The sequence below is a fragment of the Hirundo rustica genome, chromosome 17 (genome assembly GCF_015227805.2).
Source record: "Hirundo rustica isolate bHirRus1 chromosome 17, bHirRus1.pri.v3, whole genome shotgun sequence".
Taxonomy (NCBI): Eukaryota; Metazoa; Chordata; class Aves; order Passeriformes; family Hirundinidae; genus Hirundo; species Hirundo rustica.
This window is the reverse complement of record NC_053466.1, coordinates 3,801,881-3,827,682: the sequence shown is the minus strand read 5'-3', so window position 1 is coordinate 3,827,682 and position 25,802 is coordinate 3,801,881. Positions and strand designations below refer to the sequence as shown.

General features: G+C 48.7%; 1 protein-coding gene across 1 annotated transcript; it reads right to left on the bottom strand.

Moving 5' to 3' along the window:
* Positions 1-5,663: 5,663 nt before the first annotated feature.
* On the bottom strand, positions 5,664-25,760 carry PTPN11 (protein tyrosine phosphatase non-receptor type 11). The gene is made up of 16 exons (XM_040080823.1): positions 25,665-25,760; positions 21,261-21,383; positions 20,013-20,207; positions 18,772-18,964; positions 17,597-17,713; positions 17,006-17,119; positions 14,345-14,441; positions 13,746-13,825; positions 13,491-13,649; positions 10,658-10,789; positions 9,911-10,065; positions 9,248-9,315; positions 8,976-9,127; positions 6,539-6,651; positions 6,206-6,302; positions 5,664-5,875 (listed from the first exon to the last, which is right to left on the bottom strand). The coding sequence occupies exons 1-15, from the start codon at positions 25,676-25,678 to the stop codon at positions 6,233-6,235; spliced, it is 1,782 nt and encodes a 593-aa protein (XP_039936757.1). The 5' UTR covers positions 25,679-25,760; the 3' UTR covers positions 5,664-5,875; positions 6,206-6,232.
* Positions 25,761-25,802: the final 42 nt, after the last annotated feature.

The window sequence follows — 25,802 nt, the reverse complement described above, 5'->3', positions numbered from 1 at the left end:
CCATCCAGAGCCGGAAATATCCATGGGACTGCCATCAAATTAAAAACCCCAGCCAGGAAAACAGTCCTAAACTCCAGCTCAGACGTAAGGACGTTAAATAAAAAGAGCAGAAGGAATCACAGCACTTCCCATCCTGATTTCCAGCAAAAGAGAGACGAGGGAGTTCCTCCCCCTCCCATTCCCAGTGACACAGATAAGGAGAGCGAGAAAAGCGCCAAAAAAAATCCAAAGGGTTTTTTTTCCCCTCCATCAGGAGCAAACCTGCAGAGAGTCAGGAAAAGCAGGGAGCTGTCGAGATGAGATGTGCTAAAAATGTCACGGCCCTCCCGACACTTGAGGCATTATTCCTTGGGAGAGCGCTGGGGTTTTTCAAATCAAACGTTTTGATCTCGGAATTGTTCTGCTGCCCGGCTCCGTGGGGAAAATGGGAAGACAGCAGCACGTTAAGGATCCTTTGAAGGCATCCTTCCCAGGATTTACCAAAGGGAAAAAAGAGAGACACGGCTGAGCCTCAGGCCCCTGTTAAAGGCAAAGATTTCCAGGAGTCGAGGAACGAGAGCCACGTGCTGAGCTCCAGGGTGATCCCGAGAAAAAGCGAGCATGGGAAGGCTCCAGAAGGACAGGAAACAGGGATTGCCACCCTGAAAACAGAACCTGGTTTGCACCAGCTCTGCCAAGAGGCTTGGGCTGGAGAAATAATTCCTCAGGTCACAGCCAAGATGTGGATTGAAGGACACCTTCCCTTTTCCTGCCCCGACCGCGAGAGCAGCCGCGCGACTCAGAATTCCCCCAGCCCAAAGCGAGCAGGAATTCATCCTGGAGAAAAGTCAGCCAAAGTTCCAAGGGTTTAGGGAGATAAGAAACTTGTCCTTGAGCAGTATCTGATCACCTCCCTTTGTACAAACACCGAGAACGCCGGGAGAATAAATGGATTTACACTCACCTACGTGGGAGACTCGGAGAGCTGGGAGCAGCAGGAGGGGCTGGAAGTGTCACCACAAGGCAGGAGTCAAAGCCAGGGGACACCAAGCGTCACCCCAGCACTGTCACTTTCAATCTTCATCGAAGTTCTCGGATGGGAACAGTCCCTCCCTCCTCCCCTTCCCTCTCTCCCTCCCCAGCCCCGGCAGGGATTATAAAAGCTCCCAGAGATGGATGCAAACTGTTGGATGTGTTCATAAACACGAGTCAATCCATCCTCCTCGGTGGGGTAATCTCCTTAGAGCCCAGAGACGGATGCAAACTGTTGGATGTGCTCATAAACACGAGTCAATCCATCCTCCTCGGTGGGGTAATCTCCTTAGAGCCCAGAGACGGATGCAAACTGTTGGATGTGCTCATAAACATGAGTCAATCCATCCTCCTCGGTGGGGTAATCTCCTTAGAGCCCAGCTGCTGCTGCGCAGAGCTCCTGGCCCCGCCGGGAGCCCGGGGCTCGGCCTCCTTTTCCTGCCGTTTGGCGGGATTATCCCCGGGACGCGCCCGTGCCCTGGGATTAAAGCTCGCTGTACTCCGGACTCCGCTGCTGTTCACCCAGCGCCGCTCGGGCTGAGCTGATTTATCCCCTGCGAAGCGCCGGGTCCGCTTTTAAGGCTCGGCCCCGGGAAGCGGGATCAAGGGAGAGGCAGCACGCGGCGGGAGCGCCCTGGGATTCAAATGCAGGCTGATTTCTGGGATCAACAACACCAAGGACAGCCCTAGTGGGAATAATCCCAAGGGATCTGAGAAGTGAAAACCAGAGAAAGCAGAACCGATGAAGCTAGGACACGGGAAACCTCAGGGCAGGCAGAGCTCCTCTGCTCTGACATTTTGGGAAGTGTCTGGCTCCAAGCGCGAGGGAGTCAGGAATGCTGAGAGCTTTTGGAGGCAGCTGGGACAGAATCCAGCTCCTGCTCAGATCCCTCCTTGGAGCCCCTGGCATTGATGGAAGCAGCAGAGCCCCAAAAACAAACGGGGAGAGAGGCGGGAGATGGAAGGAAGGAGCAGGAGCAGGAGCTTCTCTCCCTCATCCCAGGAGAGCAGGATGTGGAGAGAGAACAGGATTGTCCTTCCTTCCCTCCCGGTCCCAACTGATCACGCACAGAGCAGAAGGAGAGGCCGAGCCGCAGCCGGGTTCCAGCAGGGAATCTCGGAATGGTGTGGGCGGGAAGGGATCTCCTGAGGACCATCCAGCTCCAGCCCCTGCCACCGCCCAGGCTGCTCCAAGCCCTGTCCAACCCAGCCTTGGACTCCTCCAGAGATGGGACAGCCACAGCTCCTCTGGGAATTCTATCCCAGTCCCTGCCAGGGAATAATCTTTTCCCAATATCCCATGCTTGGTGCCTGCAGCTGGAGAACACAGGGACTGACAAACCATGGTAAGAAAATGATTTTTATTTCTTTTTTCTTTTTTTTTTTCTTTTCTGTTTTGAATTTCTTTTTTTCCCTTTTTTTTTTTTTTTTCTCCAATGGAATTTCTGCTGTTTACAGATATGGTTTATTCCTGATAACACAGCTTGGCAGCAGTTAAAAACAAAAACAAACAAACCCACTGCAACTGAATTAAACCCCATAAATACCAGCCCAGAAAACAATGGACAACCACCACTATTTCTATACAGGAACTATTATTTAATGTCACATTTCGACAACCGTAAATGGGCTACAGACTGTGGGCAAAAGGCAAGAGGTGAAATCTTTTTGAAACACCAGATGTAGAATAAACAGCTCATTTCTCATTAACATTTACATGATTCACATCAAATTGATGACACCCTAAATGTATTCCTTTTAAAGGATAGAAATTTTGCAATAAAATATTACATTTCATTTAATACTCTGGTACAATACTTCATACATTGCAGGAAAAAAAAATAATAAATGCAAGGCCTACTTCCACCTAATAAGATCCTTTTTCATTAGTCTTTAGTACTGCAATAAAAAAAAAAAAAATCACAGTAATGTCATAAATAAACAGGCTTGAAATTATTCATTACCTTTCACTATTGAACAGGGAGAAATGAACAATTAATTTGAAATAATGGAGTTACGGGTAGGAAAAAAAAAAAAAAAATCAAACCCTGACAACACATCTTAGTCCCAGCTGCGAATTTCCTCAGTCCTACAATAAAAAAAGGGAACAGGTTGGATACCTTTGTTAGCTGTGTCCTGGTTAATCGTGTCTCAAAGACATCTCTTAGAAGGAGAAAAAAAGAGGAAAGTTTGGTCGGGATTAATGGAACCAATCAGGCCCAACAGGAGTCAGCTGAAATTAAAAGTGTATTTCTCTAAAACATTCAGCAAATGAAGTCTGCAGCAAATCGCATCAATCATTGGGGTCAACATCCCTCATGGGACAAAGGCTCCTCCAAGAGAACCCTGGGATCCCTTTTCCAGCCCTGCTCCGGAACAGGCTCAGCCAGCACTGCTTCCAACTGAATCCCCTAAAACTGGGAATCCCTGAACGCCCTGATCCCCCCTGAACCAAAGGATGCTCCTCTTTGTCACCTCATCTGTCAGAACCCCCAAGACATTTGCTGGAATTACTGCAGGAAACGCTTTAGGAACCTCCCTGTCTCCGGTGACGGATTTGAGGGTGCAGGGGCTCCCCTCTGGCGCCCACCAGGACCCCACACGGGCTCAGAAAGGAGGATTTCCCCCTTCAGCCCCAATCTTTCTGTTCCCCCCTCACTGACATTCCCCCCTCACGTGCTCCCCAGGATTCACACACGTTCTGCAGCGAGAATTCCCTGCTCCCAAGGAGAATAATTCCAGTTACAATCCCCCCGAGGCAGGCTCTGAAGGAGGTCAGGAGGCAACGCTGTGCTGGCCATGGGCTGGCTGCTCTTACACAGGCCCAGCCTTTAAGACACTTCACATGAACTGAGTGCAGAGAGCTGAGACTCCCTCAGGATCCTTCCCTCCTTTTTTCCTGACTTTTCCCTCCCCTTGACTTCCCAGTTCGGAGCAGAGCAGCTCCAAACCCCACCTGGGCGTGTTGTCCCCACCTCGCTCCGACCCCTGAAGCGCAGAATTTGACTGTGCGCGGAGTTTGAGGCAAATATTTAATTACTCCAGGCAAATCTCAACGCTTCCAAGGGATCCCTGCTCAGCAGGAGGGAGCTGGGAGCAGGGACAGGCTGGCAGGGGGTGGAGAGCAGCAATCTCACCACCAAATCACCACGTTTCTCTCTCCTCACCATCTATTCCATCTGTTCTAGGAAGGGCACAAGGATTCAGGGCTAAGAGCATAAGGCTGCGACGGTCAAACACATTTATGGTGTGCTGGCGACAGGAGTTCCTAAAAATCAAATCCCAAAGCCCCGAAAGACAAAAAAGGACAAGAGGCAAAGGCCCAAAATTCTGCTTAACGTTACCGAAGCACCTCCATTCAGTTCCATTCGGTTCCAACAAAATTTGCTCCAAATTTGGAATTTGCGAGTCACTCTGAGGAGCGGGCGATGGCAATCTCCCACCTCACCCCTCCCAAAGCTGCATTCGTTACATCCCAGGCTCCGGCAGAATTCCACCAGGAAGGCAAATTAACGCCATCCCAGCGACAGAGGAAGCTCAGGCACCCCGTGTGAGGACGGGAAAATCGTTCCTCAGCACCACTCAAGTCACAGGACGTTCCCAAAACCGGGCACAAGGTGCTGGGGAGACGCCGGGCCCCGCTCCTCGAGCCTGGTCCTGCCGTCCCCGGCTCCGAGGGGAGCTGCTGGGCCAGGACACAGCCAGGGGAGGGAATGGAATGGAATGGGAGCTCAGCACATCTTCCTCGGGGAGTGATTCCAGGTGATTCTCCACGGCTCTGGGACAGGAAGGTCCAGGCAGCTCCCAAAGGCACTTGGGCTGGGATCGGTGCGGCCGCGCTGCTCCCTGTCCCACCAGGAATCCTGGGATCCCTCCTTCCCTAAAAACCCACGGGGCCCCTCCACATCTTCCACTTCCCCAGCACGAGGGGAGGAGGGCTCCCTGACACCAGCAGCGGGTTACTGGTTTCACTGGTTTTAACATCCTGCAACTTCTTAATTAATATCTGGATTCTACCGGTTCAGTCTCATTTAACTGAGCACAAAGTCCCCACGGAGCGCCCTCACAAACCACCCCCAGGTCACTGAGTCTCCTGGAGGACACAGGGAATTCCTATTCTGGGCAGAGACCACGGGGAAAAAAAAAAACCAAAACCAACTTTGTCTGATGTAAAAGCAACTTTGCATAAATTCCTCCAAAACAGCCCATCCAGCCACACAGCAAAACTGGAATCAAAGCCACCAATTATCACAAAAAAGCACCTTCATCTCAAGAACTGCTGACCCCAGGAAGCTCAGTCCGAGCTTGAAATGTATCAGGACTAATTTGATCATGCACTTGGTTCTATCCACGCTGGTGATCCAATGTTTCCCAACAATCCACATTGTTCCCGTCAGTATTTTACATTTCGCCTCACGGATTTCTCCACGGCATTTGCTCTCCCGCCACCCACCCCTCACCCAGTGCCCTCCCTCCCCCTGAAAAAAAAACCCCACAACTGCTCAAATAAGGAAAAAAAAACCAACAAACCCAACCCCACTAACAGCCATACTGTGAAACCAAAATGCTATTTCAAAAAAAAAAAACAAAAAAACAACCAAATGGATGACAGTCCAATGTTTGCAGGATTCGAAACTGACTCTACAAAGTAATTGTCTACCTTGTAGAAAGGATTTCCTTTTATTTGGAAAACGAGCAATTGGAAATTGGAGAGAAGAGATAAAAACAATCTTTAGATGCTCTGAAGTTTTGCCTACTGAAGGATTAAAACCGTAAATAAAAAGGTACCAAGCCCTCGGAGATCACTGCTCACGTGAAGCTTCTTCCACCTCTTTCCTGACCTTTTCAAAAACCATTTTCATGTCTGGGAAAGGAGAAAAAAAAAAAAAAAAAAAAGAAGAATTATTGAGGAAAAAACCCAGCAGTTATTTCTTGTTCAGGCACTGCAGAGAAGTGCTCAGTTTTGACTCAATAAAGCTTAAACCCAACCCAAACTCTCAACCCTGGCTTAGAAACTGCGCGGGTGCTTTGGCAGTGAAAGGTGAGGTTGTGCACAGAGATCACTAAAATTAAATTTAAGTTAGTTTTTGGAACTCAGGCACCCTGTGGGGATCAATTCCAAGCATTTGGGGCATTCCCGGGTGCGTTTTCCCCCGAGCCAGGCTGGACACAGCCCCGCCCCAGCCATACACACCTGGCCTGGAAGGCTCTGAGCATCTTCTCATCTGAAACTCTTCTGCTGTTGCATCAGCCCCACATTTTCATATACTCTAGCACTATCTTCTCTCATTCTGAAATGAAATCAGGATTTAGAGTCCCGCCAACCTCACTTGAGACAACAACAACAGCAACAAAAAAAAAATCCTGTTATACACACCACAAAGTTCAGGGACAATTTATTTCACTTGATTTACTTTCAGAGGAAAGCTCAGGACAAACAGGGCAGGTTCTGGGGTAGCTCAGCCTCGTTTGAGGTCTCTGGAGGTGAGACAGAGCAGCTCCAAAGTGAGAGCAGGACTGAACTTACTCTGGACACGTTGGGGTTGGGGTGCAGGGGGGGAGAGGGCTCTGATCCCCGCTCGTCTGGTCCGATAACGAATATTTAATGTTTGTGTACTCGTGACCTTTCCTCTTGCTCTTCTGTCAAGCAAAACACACAACAAAAAGCCAGGCTTGGGGTTAATCCCAGCACACAATCATTGGGACACTGCAGCAATTCCAAGAGGAGACAACCACGGGTGTTTTCAGGTTTTGTCTGTGAGGGGAGAACACACCGCTGAGCACACCCAAAGCTCGGCTCCAGCTCTCGGTGAGACAAAACCTGAAAATCCCCATTTTCCCCCCACCCCATCATCTCCAGCACAACACAGCAACCCTCTGAAGGTACTCAATCCTCATCTCCTTGGCAGAAAAGTCCCCATTTCATTCTTGAGCAGCCAGTGGGCTTCCCACTGACCTCGTTTCCAGCTCGGAGCTGGGGCCAACGGAGCGACACCGTCGTTTGCAGGAGCTCTAATAAAATAATATCTGAGCCCATTAGGATTGATATAAAAAGCAGCCAAGCTGTTATTTGGATTCTGCACATATGCTCCAGGCTGCAGCCAATTGTGCTGGCACCCAGCTCCAGATCCTGCCAGGGAACTACGCCGGGAAGGAAACGGGAGATGGATTTTTTTCCCTTTTTCACAATGCCTGAGAACACTGAAACCTACAAGGTAGAAATTCAAGTTTTGCAGGGAATCGGGGTTTGGGGAAGGGGTTGTGGGTTTATTTTTTGGGGTTTTTTAATGCTGCAACAAGTCCTGAGGCCTGAGCCGATCTCACAGCAGAGGCTGGCGGAGCCTCCAGGGAGTTCTGGCTCCTGAATTCCCATTAAGAACATTCCTAGGATTGAAGCTTTTCCAAGATGGGCTCCTGAAACTCGCTCAGCTCGTTCTGCTGCTTCTGGTGATTCTCAAATCACTCTTAGCCAGCATTTAACAAAGCTTGTCCCGAGCAGTTTGTGGGAAAAGTTTTGTTGAGCAAACCCGGATTTGCTTCACTGAACAAAGTCTGGGAGAGGAAGATGGATTGGTGGAGACACGGAATGCAGAATTTGGGGAATGGACCACAAGGACGTTTTGTAGGAGCCAGCTGATAAAGAAGAACTAACTCAGGACATGCTGGAAAGTCCCCAGCAGGGAAAGAGATACTAAAAAGTGTAAAAATATGGAGTAATTAGCATAGAAAGCCAAAGGTACAAATCCCAACTGCTCTGAGGTCAGGGCAGGGAGCAGCAGGGACAGGGAGAAAACACCAGCTCTTTATCACAAACCCAGGAACCTGCTGTAAAACCCCAGAACTGGAGCGCAGGGAATGCCCTGAACAGGAAGTGGGAGGCCTTGTGGCTGTCACCAAACCTTATCCCCAAACATTTCTGGTCCCACCACACCCCTGGAAGTGCTTTTTGCTGGATCACCACACTCACCCTTTCATTTTCCACTCCCACAGATTGATTTCCTACCAATAAACTCCCAAAACTGGAATTGGGGTGATCAGCATTTGATTTTCCCCTTTCAGGAATGCAGGGAAGAAGCTTTGAAATCTCTTTAAGACACAAAGATCATGAGGTTCTGCTTTAATTAACAGACCCTTATCTTTTATTCTTCCTCTGCAGGAAATGGGATAACAGGAAGGAAATTTGAGATCTGGGAGCAGGGCTGGGCACAGGGAAGGTGGGAGAGGATTCCACTTAAATTAAGGTGAGGATTCCACCTAATATTTTAAAGAGAAAATTCCACTCAGTAATTTAAGGAGAGGATTCCCCTCAACTTTTAAGGAGGGGATTCCCCTGTACAATTTAGGGAGAGGATTCCCCCCTACAATTTAGAGAGAGGATTCCCCTGTACAATTTAGGGAGAGGATTCCCCTGTACAATTTAGGGAGAGGATTCCCCTGTACAATTTAGAGAGAGGATTCCCCTGTACAATTTAGGGAGAGGATTCCCCTGTACAATTTAGGGAGAGGATTCCCCTCTACAACTTAGGGAGAGGATTCCTCTGTACAATTTAGGGAGAGGATTCCTCTGTACAATTTAGGGAGAGGATTCCACTCTACAATTTAGGGAGAGGATTCCCCTCTACAATTTAGGGAGAGGATTCCACTCTACAATTTAGGGAGAGGATTCCACTCTACAATTTAGGGAGAGGATTCCACTCTACAATTTAGGGAGAGGATTCCCATCTACAACTTAGGGAGAGGATCCCATCCAATAATGTAAGGAGACGATTCCACCTAATTTAAGGAGAGGGTTCCACCTAACAATTTAATTAATCCTTAAGCATAAAGAACCGAAATACAGCAGACAGTTCACACCTTTGGGCCCAGCCTTGCCACAACCCAATTCCCGCCCCAAAAATCTCCCCCAAGGCCGCTCCCTGCTGGAACCCTGCCAGGCTCCTGATGGATTTTTGGGATGTCCCCACCTGCTCCTCCTCGATCCTGCGCTGGAGGGTCTCGATGTAGTGCTGCACTGCCATGTAAATGAACCTGTACTGGGCCTCCGTCTGCACCATCCCTGAGCGCTGGGACCTCACCATCTGGATGGTCTTGGGGACGTCGATGTCACAGTCCACCCCTGGGGACATCCACGGCCACGGGAAGAGAAGCAGGGTGAGGGTGGAGCTCGCCTGGATCCTCCCTCGGGATCGCTGGGGAGGAGCCGTGAGCAGGCAGGGAAATCAAGGGGAGGAGGTACCTTTCTCTCGGATGATGTCGATGAGGATGTCAATGACAATGAAAGTTCCCGTTCGCCCAATCCCAGCACTGGAAGAAGCGGGGGGGGAAAGGGAATTTAATTGTTTTGCTCTTTCTGAATGAACACCAAAACCCCAGCCAAAGGAGGAGTCTGGAATTAGGAGAGAGGAGGCTTCCAAATTATAGCCAGGGGGTTCCAAATTACACCAGAGCCAAACCAGAGACCTGAGGGAAGGGACAGAACTCAGCACCTCTGTCCCTCAGTGTTTATGAACACCCCTGGACCAGGAAAAACCCCTAAGGTCAGATCTAGCGTTTCCTTGCCTACAAAGCATCTCACGTACAAGCTGAGAGCACCCAAAAAGGACAGAGCCCTCAGAGGTGGGATGAGAGGCCAGAATTCCCGTGATCCTGCACTTGAAATGCTCCAGCCAGGACTGCTCCCATCTTCTCATCCAACAGCAGAAATTCTCATTTATACAAAGGTTCACACCCTGAAATCCTTTCCCAAAAGGACCCCGTGCCACCCACCCAGAATGTGACATTGTACAGACAGAAAACAGGGAATTCTGAGCAATCCCCGGGGAAAGCTGTCCTTTTTAAAGGTCTCAGCTCCCCGGGCCAAAAGGAGGAGCGGCAGGAGGAGCCCAGCCCATGCCCTCACCTGCAGTGGACCACGACAGGCCCTGCATCAGGAATGCTCTCCTGCTTGTGGTGCACCTCCTCCAGGAAATCCAGGACGCCCCCGGGATCGCTGGGAACGCCGTGGTCGGGCCAGGTGCGGAAGTGGTACTGCCACACCGTCCTCTCCGTGTTCCCCTGCGAGGAACGTGGAAACAAAACCCTGCAGCTCAAAAGCCAGCTCCTTACGGGTGCATCCCAAATCCAGCCTGAGCACAGCTCCACAGCTCCCAAAGGATGGAACAAACCGGGGTCCTTCCTGGCCTAGAAGTCACTAAATCCCCTGATTTGCTTCTCCTCCCTGATCCAAACTGTTCCTCAACAGGAAATGCCATTTCCACGCCGTTTTCTCACCGTTTTATCCCTTCCCTTCAGTGAATTTCCCACACACAGCCTTTCCTTCCAATGCAACCATTTCCACGAGGGAGCAGACGTCTGGCTGGACTGAGGAGTCCTCAGTTAAAAGCATTATCCCTCCTCCCAGACTCCCTGCAAGCTCTGCAGCAGTTCCTCTCCTGCCAAAAGCTGCTTAGGCAGGAGAATCTTCAATTATCCCAAGGGCAAAGAGAAAGACGGATGGAACTGAACGCGGAGCTCCTAAGAAAGACACGGCCCCATTTATTCATCTCCGAGGGCTTTTATTGATTCCAGAGAAACGGGCCAATCCTGCCGTTTTTCCTCTGGTGATCCACGAGCTGAACCAAAAGGAGAGAGCTCCTCTTGCACTCACCTGGCCAACTTTGGAAAGTTTCAGCTCTCTCAGGGTGTAATCGTGTGCTGCGCTCTCCTTCACGTTCCGGACACGCATCACTCCGTATTCCTTCAGGGAATATTCATCCGGCCAGTACTTGACACACTTACTCTGCAAGATTTCAGAATAAAATAAAATTAACTACAACAACAACAACAAAAAGGAATAATCGGGCAGGGAGAAAAAAAAAAGCTCCTTTGCAAACTGGTTAACACAAGCCTGAAGGTTTCATTTCAGAGTCGGCAGAGGACAGTCAGCTGACGAGGTAAAAGAAGATTTTAATGGGAAGTTTCTCCTCTCCATAACAACTGCTGGATAATTTCAAGCAGTTACAAGCCACCTCTCCTCTTAGCACCTTTTGGGATATTTTGTGCCTGGATACTTTCAAAACCTGGAGATTAAAACCCTGCTTTTTGTACCCCCAGCCACGGGTCTCAAAATACAGAATTCCAGCAGAATTCATCCCCACAAAGCTGTTCCACAGCCCAAACCCTACAGGCTGCAAAAGAAGGAAATGTCAAAGGTATATAAATCATTCCCAGTGGAAATAAAACTTGGATTCTTGCTTTTCCATGGCTGGCAGCAGGAAGGGCTGACACAGCTCTGGTTCCATCACCAAAGAGGGCTCAGGCTCCTCCAAAGGGAGCACTTCATGGGTCTGTAGTTTCCAAAATGCAAAGTTTTTAGGGATAAATTCCACCCACTGAGGAATGGATTCACCTGTCAGCACCTGGATTTGGCTCCTGTGACAGGCCAGGGAAGAGCAACTCCTGGGAAAGCAGCATCAAAGCAGAAATTATTGTAGGAGCAGCTTCTAGCAAGGGCAAACACAGAGCAAACACCAAGTCCTGCAGAGCAGTAGGGTCTGTTTGCAGTTATTCCGAATGCTCAGGAGGAAACACGGCACAGGGAAGCTCCTTGTGCCAGCCCAAGGCAGAGTAAGATGGCTGAACACGTGCCCACGTAGGCAACAAGATGCTTTCCTGCTATTTTTGCCCTTCTTTCCCTGTCACAAGGGGAGAAACTGAAGCAAATACACTGAAACTGAAGCAAATACACTGAAACTGAAGCAAATACACTGATTTTTGGGGGGTGCCAGCAGAAATAACTGGCAGTTTTCAATGCAGGGCTCTGAGCAGTTGGTAGAGAGAGTCTGAACAGCAACACGGTGTTAAAATAAGCTTTACTTGCTGAACAGCCTCCAAAAGCCCAAAACTTTTTTAATTTCTAAGGATTTGCTGTTTCTGCACTTTAAAGCACAGCCAGGGCTCGAAGCAGGGCTGGGATGTTCCACAGTTCCTCCTGTCCTCAGGCTATGAGCTCTTGGAGGCAGCTCTGCTTCCTGCAGGCCTGCAAACAGCTTGGCCTGAGATAAAAAAGCTTTGATTTGATATCAGGACTGGTATTTGCAATTCTTTAAGGAGTGAAATAGGGCATCACAAACCAATCAAGGGCAAAGAAAGAATCAGCAATGCAGCACTGATGAATTAAAAGTGTTTTCTCCAGCAAAAGGGCTGAGCAAACTTTGGGAAGAATAATGGAGAAACTGCAGGGGAGCAGAGGCCATTCAGGAGGTTCTTAAAAAAATAATTAACTTGAAGGAAGAAAGGTGTATCCAAGCCAACTCTGCCAAAACAACTCCATAATTTATTCCTCCTCTTCCAAAACAAAGATTATCACTGGGAAGGGGAAGCTTCTCCCTCCTTCAGCGAATTCTCAGGAAAGAAACACAAATCCTGTCCCTTTTTCAGGGTGATGAAGTGGCAGAACTTTACAAAGACTAAATAAAGATCCACAAGACAAAGTCAAAGACCTGAAAAAAATACACAGGACAAAGTCTAATGGCCCCAACAAAGAGTGGCAGCTTTGACACCTCAGTCAGGGAGAGAATCCTCTAAAATCTTCTGTTACCTGTCCTCAGTCCACACACACACAAAGTTCCTGGGGGTGAGGAACCCCTGCAATCATCAGTCACCCACAGAAAAACTCCAGGTTTTGATTTTTTTTTCCACAAGTGATGCTCCCCACAAAGGCAACAGCTTTTCCTTCAGAAACAGATCATGGAAAATGGTAAAAATGGGGGACAATAGCGTGTGGAAGAAGTAGAGAAACTTTTAAAGAAAAGGAAAGAGAACAGGAAGTGTTTATCAAACAGAAAAAAGATCAGAAGCAACAAACTCCAAAGATAAATCCACACAACCCCCAGGAAGCTGTGTGTGGCTGTTGCCAGGATATCAGTGTTCAACCATTCCTATTCTTTCCAGCCTTGTGTCATTAGGAACCAGAAACAAATTAAAATATCCCCAGGTTTGCCAGAAGCCAGGGAGCAAGACAAGATCCCTGTACTCCAAAGGCAAATGGAGATTTTTGGGATACACCACTGCAACATCTCTACATTCAGTCTTGTAAGAATAAAATCCCATTATTCTGCTTTTTTAGGGAGGTCCATACAGGCTTGATGAGCACAAATAAATGGCAAGACTTTTGCTCCAGGAGCAGGGAGTTTTTCCCTTCAAGCACCCAGAATTCCTGCTCGGCCACATCTCCCATCCCAGGGCCTCCTTCCCTAAGTTTGAAATACAGAGACTCACACCCAGCAGCTAAAATTTCAGCAGGCAAAACCTTAAGAAAGGAAAGTTTGATGCGACAGGAATCCATCCCCAATTCCCACATTCAGCACCTTCCAGAGCTCCAAGGAATCCGGTGCCACACCAGATTCCAGCCATAAATCCAATTTTCCCAGTCAGTTCAGTTCCCACTTGTACCCAAGATGCCAGAGCCTTTCCCAAGGCCAGCTGGAGTCTGGTTTTACCTTTCCTCTTTCCACTTCTTTCGTGGTCATGACAATGACTCGGGAATTCTCCTGGAACACCATCCTCCAGAAATCATTCACCGTGTTCTGCAGGCAGCCTTGGGTAGCAATGTAACTTTTTTTTGGCTTTGAGTTGTTGCACTTGGTTTCAAACTCAGGCTAGAAGCAGGGGGGGAAAAAAAAACCAGCAGCAATTTAACAACTGGTGACAAGATGCCCTTGGATTTAGGGAAGAGGAGGTGGGAATACACTCACCATAATAATATTAGCATTGATATAGTCTGAAACAGGTTCATTGGGATCACCATCGTGAAGAACAACTCTGGTGTGATCGACTGCAAAAATACACCCGGATGTCAAGCACTTGCATTCTACTGACAGCAGCTATTAATTAATTACCATACTTAGTAAATTAGTGATTAGAATACTCCAGATTGCCTCTTTTGGCTTCCTTGGAACAAGTGGCTGTGACCAGCTGGAACAAAACGTGTCCATGTCCTGGGAGTTCAGGAACACAGGGACACTCAAACACCAAGGCAAGGCAAAGCCTCAGGATTTGCTCGTTGCAGTTCTGTCCCCCCCTAAATTAATCCTCTAAAATTTAAGCATTCCAGCCTGTTGAGGGATATGAGGCTTTGAAATGAAAGCTGAAGATAAAAAAAAAAAAACAATATCACAAATATCTACAAAGTGCAAATGTGCGAACCCAAATTGGAAATCACGGGATAATCCTGGTAAGAGGGGGAAATTATCATGAAAGAGAAGCCAAAGCCCAGTGGTGCTTAATTAACTCTGTATTAATGAGGAAAAGAAACCAGAGTAACACGAAATGGCGACGAAGGGTCGATACTTACAGGGTAAAATATTTTTGTATCTATTTTTGTTCTTGTTTTCCTGGCGCTGCCCTTCCTTACGGCTGTAGAGGAGTTTGCATTCCTGCTGCTGCAAGGTCTGAGGGGAAAGCACAGACAGGGGGGCTCAGAAAAAGCAGCATGGACTGGTCCATCCTCACAGCAATCCCTTCTCCCACGGAAAAGGGAGGAGAGGGGCATTAGGTGACTACAAATGGGTTATCCATAAATTATCCCAGCGAAGGAACAACGCGGAGTGGGGATTTCTGGAATACAATGTCCCAGGGACAGCAGCAATTCCAAACTTCCACAGCCATGCTGTTCCATGGCAAATCTCCCTTCTCCCAAAGCTCCCTGGAGCTGGAGACACCGGGATCCCAATGCTCTGCTCCAAGTTTTCATCCCCAAAGCAGTTGTGGCCCCACTAAAAGGAACACTGAGGCTTTGGAGCTGCTCCCCTCGTCATTCCCACCCTCCAGACTCTTGTTTTTTTATTTAACTGGCACATTTGCTCACTCCTGCCTCAGTCTGATACTCCCTCGCTAAATGACCTTGGATAATCAGGCTCGTCCTAAGGCCAGGGAAAGCAAAAGAAATGTAAAAGAGGTGCAAAGTTTCAGGCTGGTGACAAAGGACAGAAAACAGCCCCCAAAGCACTGCGTGTGGAATTCCAGGCAAAAGGACTGAGAGCTGAACTTCCCCTGCAAGTTAAAGAATTGAAGCAATTAAGAGCGTGGAAACCACATCTTCCTTCCTAGAGTTAATTATTATTGCTTGGAGCATCCCCGAGGAGAGATCCAGGAGCGGCAGCGACTCCCAACAAGCCCATTCAGAGCTGGAACAACACAACCACAAATCTGGAATATCCTCCTCCACTCCACTGCCACAGGCCAGCACTAAGCTCAGAAATAACCATTTTTCACAAGGCAAAAGACATTACAAGGACTGTCAACATCCCTGTCTGGTGGTTCCTGGGACAAGAGGCTCATTCCTGCCTGGAGACAAGTAATTTAAATTCACCATCTGGGCTGGCAGCTCCTGAACAGCACAGACAGGGATCCAGGGACAACCTGGAGCGTGTTCCCCACTCCTGCCACCACGGGGGACAGCTGGAGCTTCCCTGAGGGGAATGGAAAAGCAGGGCACTAAAGCTGTGAGGAGAGGGTTGCATTCCCAAAATAAAATATAAAGGTTGGTGCTGACCTCACCGAGGGGAAAAAGAAGGGCAATGTGTCACAGGTAAAATCCTTCCATTTATTGGATTTTCCTGCTAGATTTTTCCTCCTGTAAGGAAAACACTTCGCTTCTAAGGCCACACTGAGAAATCCACTCCAAGAAAAATTTCTTCAGCGTGTACCAGAGGTCAGGAAAGAACTGGGAATTAACAGCTCGGTTATATTTTGCCAAACCAACGATCCCTTCCCACACACACGGCCTCTGCTGACTTCCTTCCCTCCCCAGGTGGAATTCTGACCATTCAGCCCTGGATCAAGGACTGTCCCCTCTCTCTGGAAAGGAGAAAGCTCAATCCTCCTTTTATCATCTCCCAGCGCCACGAGCTCACCGTCTGATGCTCCCCTCACACACCTCTGTGCTAATTCCTTTCCATGGATTAATTTTCCCTCTCCTGGCAACAATCAGAGCACACTGGACAGTACATTCAGCTGATTTCTGATCACTTTGCAAATCCACCGCTACTCAGGAAGATTCCCAAACCAGCCTCTCTGGAGCTCCCTGAGCACTTCCCAGTTTCCTGTTGCCATCTGCTGGTGGAATTCCAGACTCCACTGGCGGTTATGAGTGTGTGAGGTATAAACCAGTGCTTTATATCCAGGTTGGAGTGTTCCAGGCCAGGCTGGACAGGGCTTGGAGCACCCTGGGATAGTGGGTGGGATGGGATTTAAGGTCTCTCACAACCCAAATCATTCCACTATCCCAGATTGCTCCAAGCCCCAGCCAATCCGGCCTTGAACACTTCCAGGGATGGGGGAGCCACAGCTTCTCTGGGAAGAGTTTCTTCCAAATTCTGGAAGGATTTCTTCCCAATATCCCATCTAAACCTCTTCTAGTCTGAAGCCATTTCCCTCTGTCCTGCCCCTGCAGACTCTTTCTGGAAGAAAACTGGAATTTTGCCTGCAGAGAGAAACGAAACACCAAAACAAACCAAAAATAAATCTCCACAAGTCCAAGGAACGCATATAATCCATGTCACTTCATCCCAGAGCTTTCTGCCACCTCCCAATGGCTTTAAGATCCCCAAAAACGAGGATCAAAAAGCCACAAGGACAATGGATGGCCTGAGAAATGGAAGTTTCCCTAAAGAAGTGATTCCCAACTCCCCAAGCAGCAGAAGGAATCAAAGGATTGTCCTGGTGGGACAAACACAGGAGTACACGAGGCTCCCTCACGGTGGGAAGGATATCCAGGAGGGATTGTGCCAGGGACTGGATAAAAAGCACTCAGAGAGCCAGGAAAAAAAGGCAAACATTTCAAGCCACAAGAGTGGAGCTGGCAAAGCCCTGGAGATGGGAGCAAAAGCAGGGATCAGGAGCTGTGGAGAGGAGGAAACACCGGGAAGGCAGAAGCCAACGTGACTTTAGCAGCGTGAGACCGAACGCTGAAGGAAATATCATAGGAAACATCACTTGGGGTGTAAGGAATTACCTCAAACTCTTCCCAGAAGCCCTGCTTGACTTTATCCGTGGTCTCTGCCAGTTTGCTGAGCTCCCTCACTCGGCTCTCGATCTCGGCAGCGTTGATGCGGGTGGTGTTGAGGGGCTGCGGGGCACAGACCCCAGAGAGCACAGGGTTAGCAAAGAACAGCCGTGGAAAGACAATCCAAACACAAATCCCCTAAGGTCAGGATGTTTCAGGGGGAATTTCAGGATCCAGGCATCTCTTTGGATGTCAGAATTCTGGAATTCAAGCAAAGGGCGCTGAGGAAGGGGACGCTGAATGATGCTTTTAAAGCCTCATGGATTTTATTTAACTCATTCAATTGTCTCATTTCTGGACCTGCCCTGCGATTCCTACAGACCAGGATGACACCAGGAAATTCTGCACATCAGAGACAGCGCTCTATCCCTCCACAGAACAAAACCGTTCCCATTTAAATGGCTTTTTCATGAAGTTTAACTCCTCATTTTCCTTTTTTTGCCTCAGAGAAGAAGAAGTCTTGCAGGACGTGTGGAACAGCTGCATTTCAACGGCGTGTCCTGGAGGTGGCAAAGCTCAGGGGTGGCCTCTCCTTCTCACCTGTTTGAGCTGCAGCACGGTGCCCAAAGTCTCCACCATGGGGTTCTTCTTGTAATGCTCCACCAGATCTGTCAGAGAGTCAAACTTCTCCCCTCCACCAACGTCGTATTTGAGATCCTGGAAGGACAAACGCTGCTCAAAATAAATCCACCACCACAGCCACAGCACCTCCAGGCTGTGCCTTGCATCAGAAATAACCTCTAAAATTAGGGGTAGGAGACTCTACTGAAACCCTTCTGCTAGAGGACGGAACTTTAATAAACAGAAACACAGACACACTGCAGGACATCCTGGGTTTTGCCATCTCCTTGAAAATCGGTTCATCTGCTTTTTTAGAGAGCTGATTCCCTCTGAACCAGGGATCGGGAGCTACAGGATGAGAATCCAGGAATTAGGGACTGGAACTGATTTCCTAAACTCAGTGTATGATTGGGTTCTAAAAGGCTGGTACTGCCTGGCACCATCCCGATTTTAAGGAAGCAATGTCAAATTACTTTCCTCAAAGATATAAAAGCTAAGTGCAAATCAGAGAGGTTTTCCTGAAAAAATAACTATATTCTGGTATTTCAGCATTTACAGTCCTGGTGGGTCATTTCTACCCCCAAACTACTTCTGTTATGGCATTTTAGGTGTTTTTACAAAATTTCGTCATTGCACTGTTTTGGGGCACAACAGAAGTGAAAGAGATTAACAAAAATCCGTGTTTTTTTTTAAATCTATGACTTAAACAGCAACCCATGGAGATAGATTAAATATCAAAACTGTAATTTAATAATATTTCAGTGAAGAACTACCTTACAGTAAACAGAAGATTTAGATCTCAGGGCATTCCTTGGAGTGAACACTTGTTCACACAGACTGTTGATCATCTACCAGGTGTAACTGCCTGAACTGGCAGGAGAGAGGCGTCTGTGGATGCATCTCCATTTATCCCATCACTCCTGTCTTGATAGAATCCATCCAGGACACTGCAAAGGCTCTCCGAGCACAGCGAAGTGTGATTTGAGCCAGAAGGCCCTGACAGGAGCCAGTCAGCCAAGCAATCCCCAAAAAAATTTGGGATTTTGATGCCATCAAAGGAGTCATTCTGATCAAAGGGATGACCTGCAGCAAGCCCAGGGGAAAGGGGAATGCATCCAGAGCTGCTGGGGCCATGGATCCCCTGCTTTTCCTACCTGGCAGTGGATCATGACGTGCGTCACTTTGGATTTGCCATCGTTGCTCTCTCCTTTGTCATCCCCCGTCCTCACGGAGAGGACAAAGTCCCCAGGGTGGCTCTGGCTCTCCCTCACCAGGAAACTCCCATGTTTTCCTTTCTCTGTCAAGAGTTTCTCAGCTTCTCTCCCGGAGAGATGCCCGTGAAACCACCTGGAAGTAAAGTGACACCGAGGGGGACACCCTGCTTAGCACTCCAGCTGAATCCACTCGCTCCGGGTATTTATCAGCAAATGGAATCCTTCCGTTCACTCAGCAACGGCCAGGCCTAGGGAGAGCCTCAGCTGGTGAGAATAATAAATAAAATAAACCTTGCAAGTGTCCAGGTGCACTCCAGCGAGGACAGAAACACTTCAAAGCACTTCCATGGAGTTTCCTACGAGCTTCCAGTGAAGCTTTGATCTGGATCCTTCACAACAATCCCAAAGGATTCCAATAAACACCAGGTCACACTCCAACCTTCCCCTCAGTCAAGGCATCCCTTCTTTTAGTTCCTCCACGAAACTTTCCTCATAAACTTGTGGAAACTTCACACTTTTGAGCCCTCACCCTCGTATCCCATCAGGAAGTGGGGAGGATAATCCCAGCAATCTCAGCTCCTCAGGAAATAGGGACAAAAAAGCATTGATCCTCCCCACCTCTGCTAAGGCATTCTGAGGAGTGACAGAAGAACTTGTTTGATTCTTTCTCCTCATTTTTTTTTCACATCTAGGAATAAACAGGTATCTGCTGGCTTAGTTCTGACCCCTGACATTCCCTTCAAATCCAGAGTCACAAATTCTCCTTATGAACCACGCTCCTCAAAACAGGAGTTTGAGGAATCTGAGGATTTCTGTGGCCTTCACTTTCTACCCACTGCTAGGAAAAGCACAAAAAGTCATGCCCAGAAATAACCCTGGGAATTCCTCGCAGCAACAACAGCATCAGGAGAATTTCTCCAGTTAAACATTCTCCCAGTACAAATAAAGGGAATTATGCCCTCTTCTTCAGTCCTGTCCCACCCAGAGAAGAACGCTGAGGGGAACAGGCTCTGAGGCTTGGATTGCTTCACCTTTAACCACGTTTATTCATCCATTTTGAGGAGAACCTCCCTGAAACGAATCCAAGGTTGTGGGCACCCTTTTCCCAGATGGAGGCTGAGCGTTAAGAGGGATAAACACAGCGTTTACTAAGAAGCACAAGGACGCTGAGGTTCTCTGACCTTTCTGACGTGGGATCAGCACAGTTGAGGGGATATTTCAGCTCTATGACATCTCCATTCTTTTCCTTGAGCTGCCCATGGTGTTCCATGTAATACTGGACCAGCTCAGCCAGCGTGGCAAACTTCTCTCCCCCGTAGAGGTCATAGTAGTCACCTGTGTTCTGGATCTTGATGTGGGTGACAGCTCCAGTTCGTCTAAGGTTTGAAAGAGAGGACAAAAAAAAAAAAAAACCCTTCCAAAGTCAGCTGATCAATCAACCAATCAATCAATCACTTTTGTATTTGGTGATGCCTGAGGTGGAGAAACCCAAACCACAACTCCAGCATGGAACTACTGCAGAAAAGCTGAACCTCTGCTTCAGCTACTCTGCCCTCCAGCCAGGGAGAAGAGGAAAACAATTCCGTGCTGGAGGGATCCTTGAAGGCAGCATAAACCCTGCGACCTCAGGAGCCCCAGCAGAAACCCCTCAGAGCCACACAGAATCCCACACACGAGCACAAGGGTGGAGGAGGAGAGGAGCTCAACGTTCTGGAGACACCCAGCAGAGCTGGTTCGCTCCTTTCTCCAGAATTCCCACCAGCTCCTGAGATCTCTCCCTCAGGAAACACTTGCCTTTGCCTGCTGCCACAGTCTGTAACACTAAGGAAGAGCAGGATCCCCTCCTGTGCCACAAGCCCGTTATCTCACGAGTATCCAAGCAGCACAGCTCTTATCACCAATCCCACTTTTCCCTTTTCCTTTATCTGCTTCCTCTTGCTGTCTTTTCCCCATCCCTACCACGCCGTGTCAGGGGACAACTGTCACAGGAGGCCTATTTTGGAAGCTGAAAAAGCCACAGTTGCCCTTAAAAACTTGCTGACTTTTCCTGTGTGAGGAGAGTGTGGATTTCCTGCTGGATCACTAATTCCCAACACCTCTGCTCCTTCCAGCTGGTTATCAAACGCATTTGTAAAGGGCTAAAAGCAATGTTATTATCAACCTATTTCTGCTTCCCCCGAGCATTTTCGTCCTGCTGCAAAAATCAGAATTCCCTCCCCCCTCCAAACCCAGAGCTGGGTAAAAGTATTCGAGGAGCTCTTCAGGGAAAATGGGAGGAAAAAGAAGAGGGAAAAGCGAACGACAATAAAAAGTGACCCGAGCATTCTGTCACCTCTTTCAAGGAGTTCATCCACAGCTCTGTCCCCACAGGACAGCAGCAAATTAAGATCATCACCACCCTGGGGCAGACTGGAAAGAGGCAAACTCACCTAACAGAGAGCGTGAAGTCTCCTGGGTTACTTTTGCTGGGCCGTGCCAGGAAGCTGCCATCCACTCCTCTTGTTAACAGCAGGTTTTCTGCCTCCACCCCAGTGATATTTGGATGAAACCATCTAGGAGAGGTTAAAAATAAAGGATGTTAATAAGGAAACAGCAGGCGCTCAGAGTTAACTCACACAGAGCAATCCGACAGCTTACAAAGTTGAGTTTTGCACCTAAATTAGAAAAAATTCTGTTCGTTGTTAGTTCCATATTGCAAGTTTACATATTGCAGTTTTTTTTTTTCTAAGCCCAAGAATTACACTTATCCCCACTCTGACTGCCTGGATCAAAATGATATCAAAGGTACACAACATAAACACAGACCAGAAGTGGTACTTCCTTACTCCAGCAAAACACAGCACACAAAGAAACTGAAAGACAAACAGGAAAAAAAAACCCAACAAAAAACACCTAAAAATAAAACCGAACATCCAAAGTGACACTTGACAACATTTCGAAGGTTAAAAAACTGAACAAAACCTCATGGTTCAGGGCACGGCTGAGGGGGGTCAGGAAGGAACTCCCCACTGCTCTTCCTCCCAGGAATGTGGAGCCGGGCTGGGATCTGTCCCGCTTAAATCCAAGCCCAGAGGAATCTCCTATTGATCCTCACCACCCACAAGCTGCCCTCAATGACTATCCCAGAGCCCAGGCAGAGCTGGGGCTGGGCTGTGGCCAACAGCTCCGCGTCCCCACCTCTGCCATTGACTTTGGAGACTTTATTTGGAGCCGCTCGGTGTCACCGCTGCCTCTGCTCTTATCTGGAATTCACCCATTTTTATTGCAGCCCCGCAGGAGTCCTGCACGAAAGGACCTGGTGAGGATTTCAGAAGGCGAATCCTAAAAATAAACCAGCAGGGCAGGGGGTGTGGGCACCCCAAGCTCGGCTCTGTCAGCCTTGCACCCGGCAAATAAAAATCGCCTTTAATTTTCCGAGCTAAACCCTCGTTCGTGTGTGCTGAAAGGACTCAGCCTGTTCACCTCCGGGTTTTTTCCAGAGTACAGCAAAATATATCCAGAAATCTCCACAGTCAGGCTCACCACAGAGAGAGAGGAGCGTTATATCCAGAAAAACTGAGCAGCATTCCTGATCCTTCCTGATCCAGTCAGCATTTCAGGCTAAATTGCTAAATCAGCAAAATGTGAGAGCACAGGTCTAAATTTAGGGTTATTATTTCAATTGTTGCAGCAATTCCTTCTCTACTGAAAAGCTGCCAATATTCCCACCAAAGCCTTCTCCAGACCGTTCTCTTCAGAAATGTTCTGGAGTTCTAGGATTCCAGAAAATCCAAATTTCTAGCAAGTCATTCAAATGGGAATTAGGATCCATTCCAGAAGTAAACTGTGTGAATTTTCTGTGACTCTTTTTTCCCGTAGTTAATAATATTCTACTTGCACCAAATCTAGTGAATAGTCCCCATCTCTCACTGAAGAGCAACACAGAAAATATCAAATTTACGCACGGAAAAAACTATTCAAAAATACTTCCAAATTATCACAGCAAATGGGAATGAACTAATTAATGGGAATGAACTAATTAATAATGTTACATTCATTTAACGATTACTCAAAGGTCAAGGAAAGTTCTCACAAAACAAACTGTACAAGCATCAGTGCCTGGGATGAACTGAACATTAAATAACACATTTCAGCCCACAATAGGTTGCCTGGAGAAGGTGATCATATATTTACCACATTTCCACTCCCAAAATTTTACTTCCATTAGGAGAAAACATAAAAAAAGAACCCCCCAAAAATAGGAATAATCTGACCAGGTCGCAAGCTTTTTAAATATGGACAGGATTCAAGAGAAACTTTGAAAAATTTTGGAGTTCATGGCAAAAAAAAGTCTAAACAGAGGAGAAATTATGGGGGTTGGTTCTCCAGATTTATTATACTGACATTCCATAAACTTTAACCAATGGACTACCTTCTGTATCCCACCCTGAACCTTAAGGAAGTAGCCGTACGTTGTAACAGCAAAGAAAAAATAACAATTTATTGCACAGAGGCGACTACAAATAACCTGTTACTTAATCAGCGTTTAAAGGAGAGGCTAAACACAACCATAGACGGCTCAAAATCCCAAAATCTCACTCCCCCATCCGCACAAAAGGTGCCAAAAGCCCAGCGCAGCGAAGCCGAGCTACACCTGGGAGGGTTTCTTGCGCTTTATGTAACTCTGGCTCCGCTGGCACCTCGTCCTCCCGCTGCCTCAGCTCCGTATTTTTGGCTTTGAGTAGGAAGCTGCATTTGTCAGCCACCCCAAATAGCAGAATGGGGGTGTCAGCGATCCCTGCCAGCGGTTCCGGCGGCGGGGAGGATCCTCCTTGAAGTGCTGCCATCCCTTGTGCTCCCAGCCTTGGGGCCGCAGCCCTTCCGAGCCGGGAGGGGACGGCCGAGGGCCAGCGACTCCCCCCCTCACCCAGGACCTGCTCTCACGCTTCCTTTTATAGGGATGGAATGCATTTGGGGCTTTTTATCCTGCTTTGCCTCCCCATCTCCGTGGGAGCAGGTGCAGGGCTGCCCCGGCCAAGGGCAGTAAATACAATCGCAGAAGTCGCCCAAACCCACGCTCTGGTGGAACCGGCTCCTCACCATCCCTCCCGCTGCAGTTCCCACTCAGGGGCTCCGAATACGCCGCTCCCAGGCCGGGATTAGCTCACAGCAAGGTGGAAATGTTGGTAAGAAAGTAACCAGTGAAAGAGCAGGGGCTGATTTACAAAAAACCAAGGGGGTATCAGCAAAGAACCTTCATCAGCAAAGAACCTTCTGATGGGAAAAAAAAATACAAGGCATGGTGGGAAATCCATCCTTCCCACAATTATCCCTTTTTTCTATCATGGTCCAGCAGGATCTGTGCTCCCTAAGTCACACACTGCCAGCACATTTCTCTCTTACCAAACCAAAAGAAATAAATCAATACAATTTTCCATGCAGCGATTGGGTTTTTTAATCACCTTTGCAAGAGCAAAGGAGAGATGAAATCAGTTCTGTCTCAGCTGTCACAACCACAGCGCTGGGGATGTGCTGACGGGTACTTTAATTACTCCTATTTATAGGCTCATCAGTTGATATTTCCCAGCTTTTTTCAGTCTCCCTCACAAGTTACAGGGCTCTGAGCAGAGTAACAGGATTATTCCTGGCAAGGAGAAAGTTAACATCGTTGCCAAAAGGTAACTTGTAGCCTTGTTCCCAGCGTGAGCAGAGACATCCAGAAACCCCACTATAGATTAAAACACCTCCAGAGAGCTCAAAAACCCCCAAATCCTACTAGAAGTGGCTATGGATTGAAATCAACTCATCCAGATTCACCACCTTGAGCAGAAGAAGTGAGAGGACAACTTACCCTTGGAGGAATTCTAATTTAATAGGTATTACTTATAGAGGTGAATCAATTGAAATTTTAGCTGCCCCATCCCTGGAAGTGCTCAAGGCCAGGTTGGACAAGGCTTGGAAAAACCTGGGATAGTGAAGGTGTCCCTGCCCACAGCAGGGAAAGGAACAGGATGAGCTTTATGATCCCTTCCACCCAAACCGTTCTGGGATTCCGTGAACCTCAGAATAGGTCTGTTAAAAAAGGATAAATATACTTACACTCTTTTCTATGACAATAATTCCTCTAAAGCCCAACATTCACCTAAACCTCTGAGCCCAAAATGACACCGGGTATCAGACAAACACCAAAACACATTAAGGACAGTGAGAAGCTGCAACAAAGAAACGGGGTTGGCTGTTTGTCATCGTGCTTCAACAGTGCCACAAGGGATTGAAATGAGAGTGAACGCTGATAACTGATTAAGAACGCAGGGGTGGGGAGCTCAGGAACACTCGTCCTGCGGCTGGGTCGTGTTTTAGGGTCGGTAAATCAGCGGTGCTGGCCCTCGATGGAACACGAGCCCTGGGCCTCGGCACGGAGCAGGTCCCACACACGAACAATTCATCCCTCGGCCCCGGCGCTCCCTGGGGACACTCACTCGAACCCCACCAAACCGGGGGCACCGGGGCAGCGCCGGCCGCCAACGGGACTCGGAGAGAGCCGAAGCCACCCGACCCTTCCACCGCCGGGAACGGGCAGGGAGCGGGATGCGGGAGCAGGGACATCCCCGGGAAGGAGCGGGGTGGGGGCTGCAGGCGGGGAACATCCCCCGGGAGCAGACGGGAGAGGGCTCCGGGAGCCGGGCCATCCCCCCGGGAACGGGCGGGGTGGGCGCTGCCGGGGCGGGACCCGGGGCTCACGCAGGCAGCAGCCCCGTCCCCGCAGCTCCCGGGAGCGGGCGCGGAGGCGCCCCAAAAGCAGCGGCCCCTGCCCGCCGCCCTCCCAGCCGGCGCGGCCGCCGCTCCCGCCTCACCTCCGCGATGTCATCTTCGCCCGTGGCCCCGGCGGGTCGCGGTGCGCCGGCCCCCCCGCGCCGCCCGCCGCTCACATGGGGGTCCCGGCGGGGCCGCGGCCTTCGGGCGCTGCGGGGAGCGCGAACAACGGCGGCCTC

Coding starts and splice junctions, on each gene's coding strand:
- PTPN11 (XM_040080823.1), bottom strand. Junction 20,208..21,260: donor GACTTCACGCTCTCTGTTAG/GTGAGTTTGCCT, acceptor TTCAAACCTTAG/ACGAACTGGAGCTGTCACCC. Junction 17,120..17,596: donor CCGTGCTGCAGCTCAAACAG/GTGAGAAGGAGA, acceptor TGTGCCCCGCAG/CCCCTCAACACCACCCGCAT.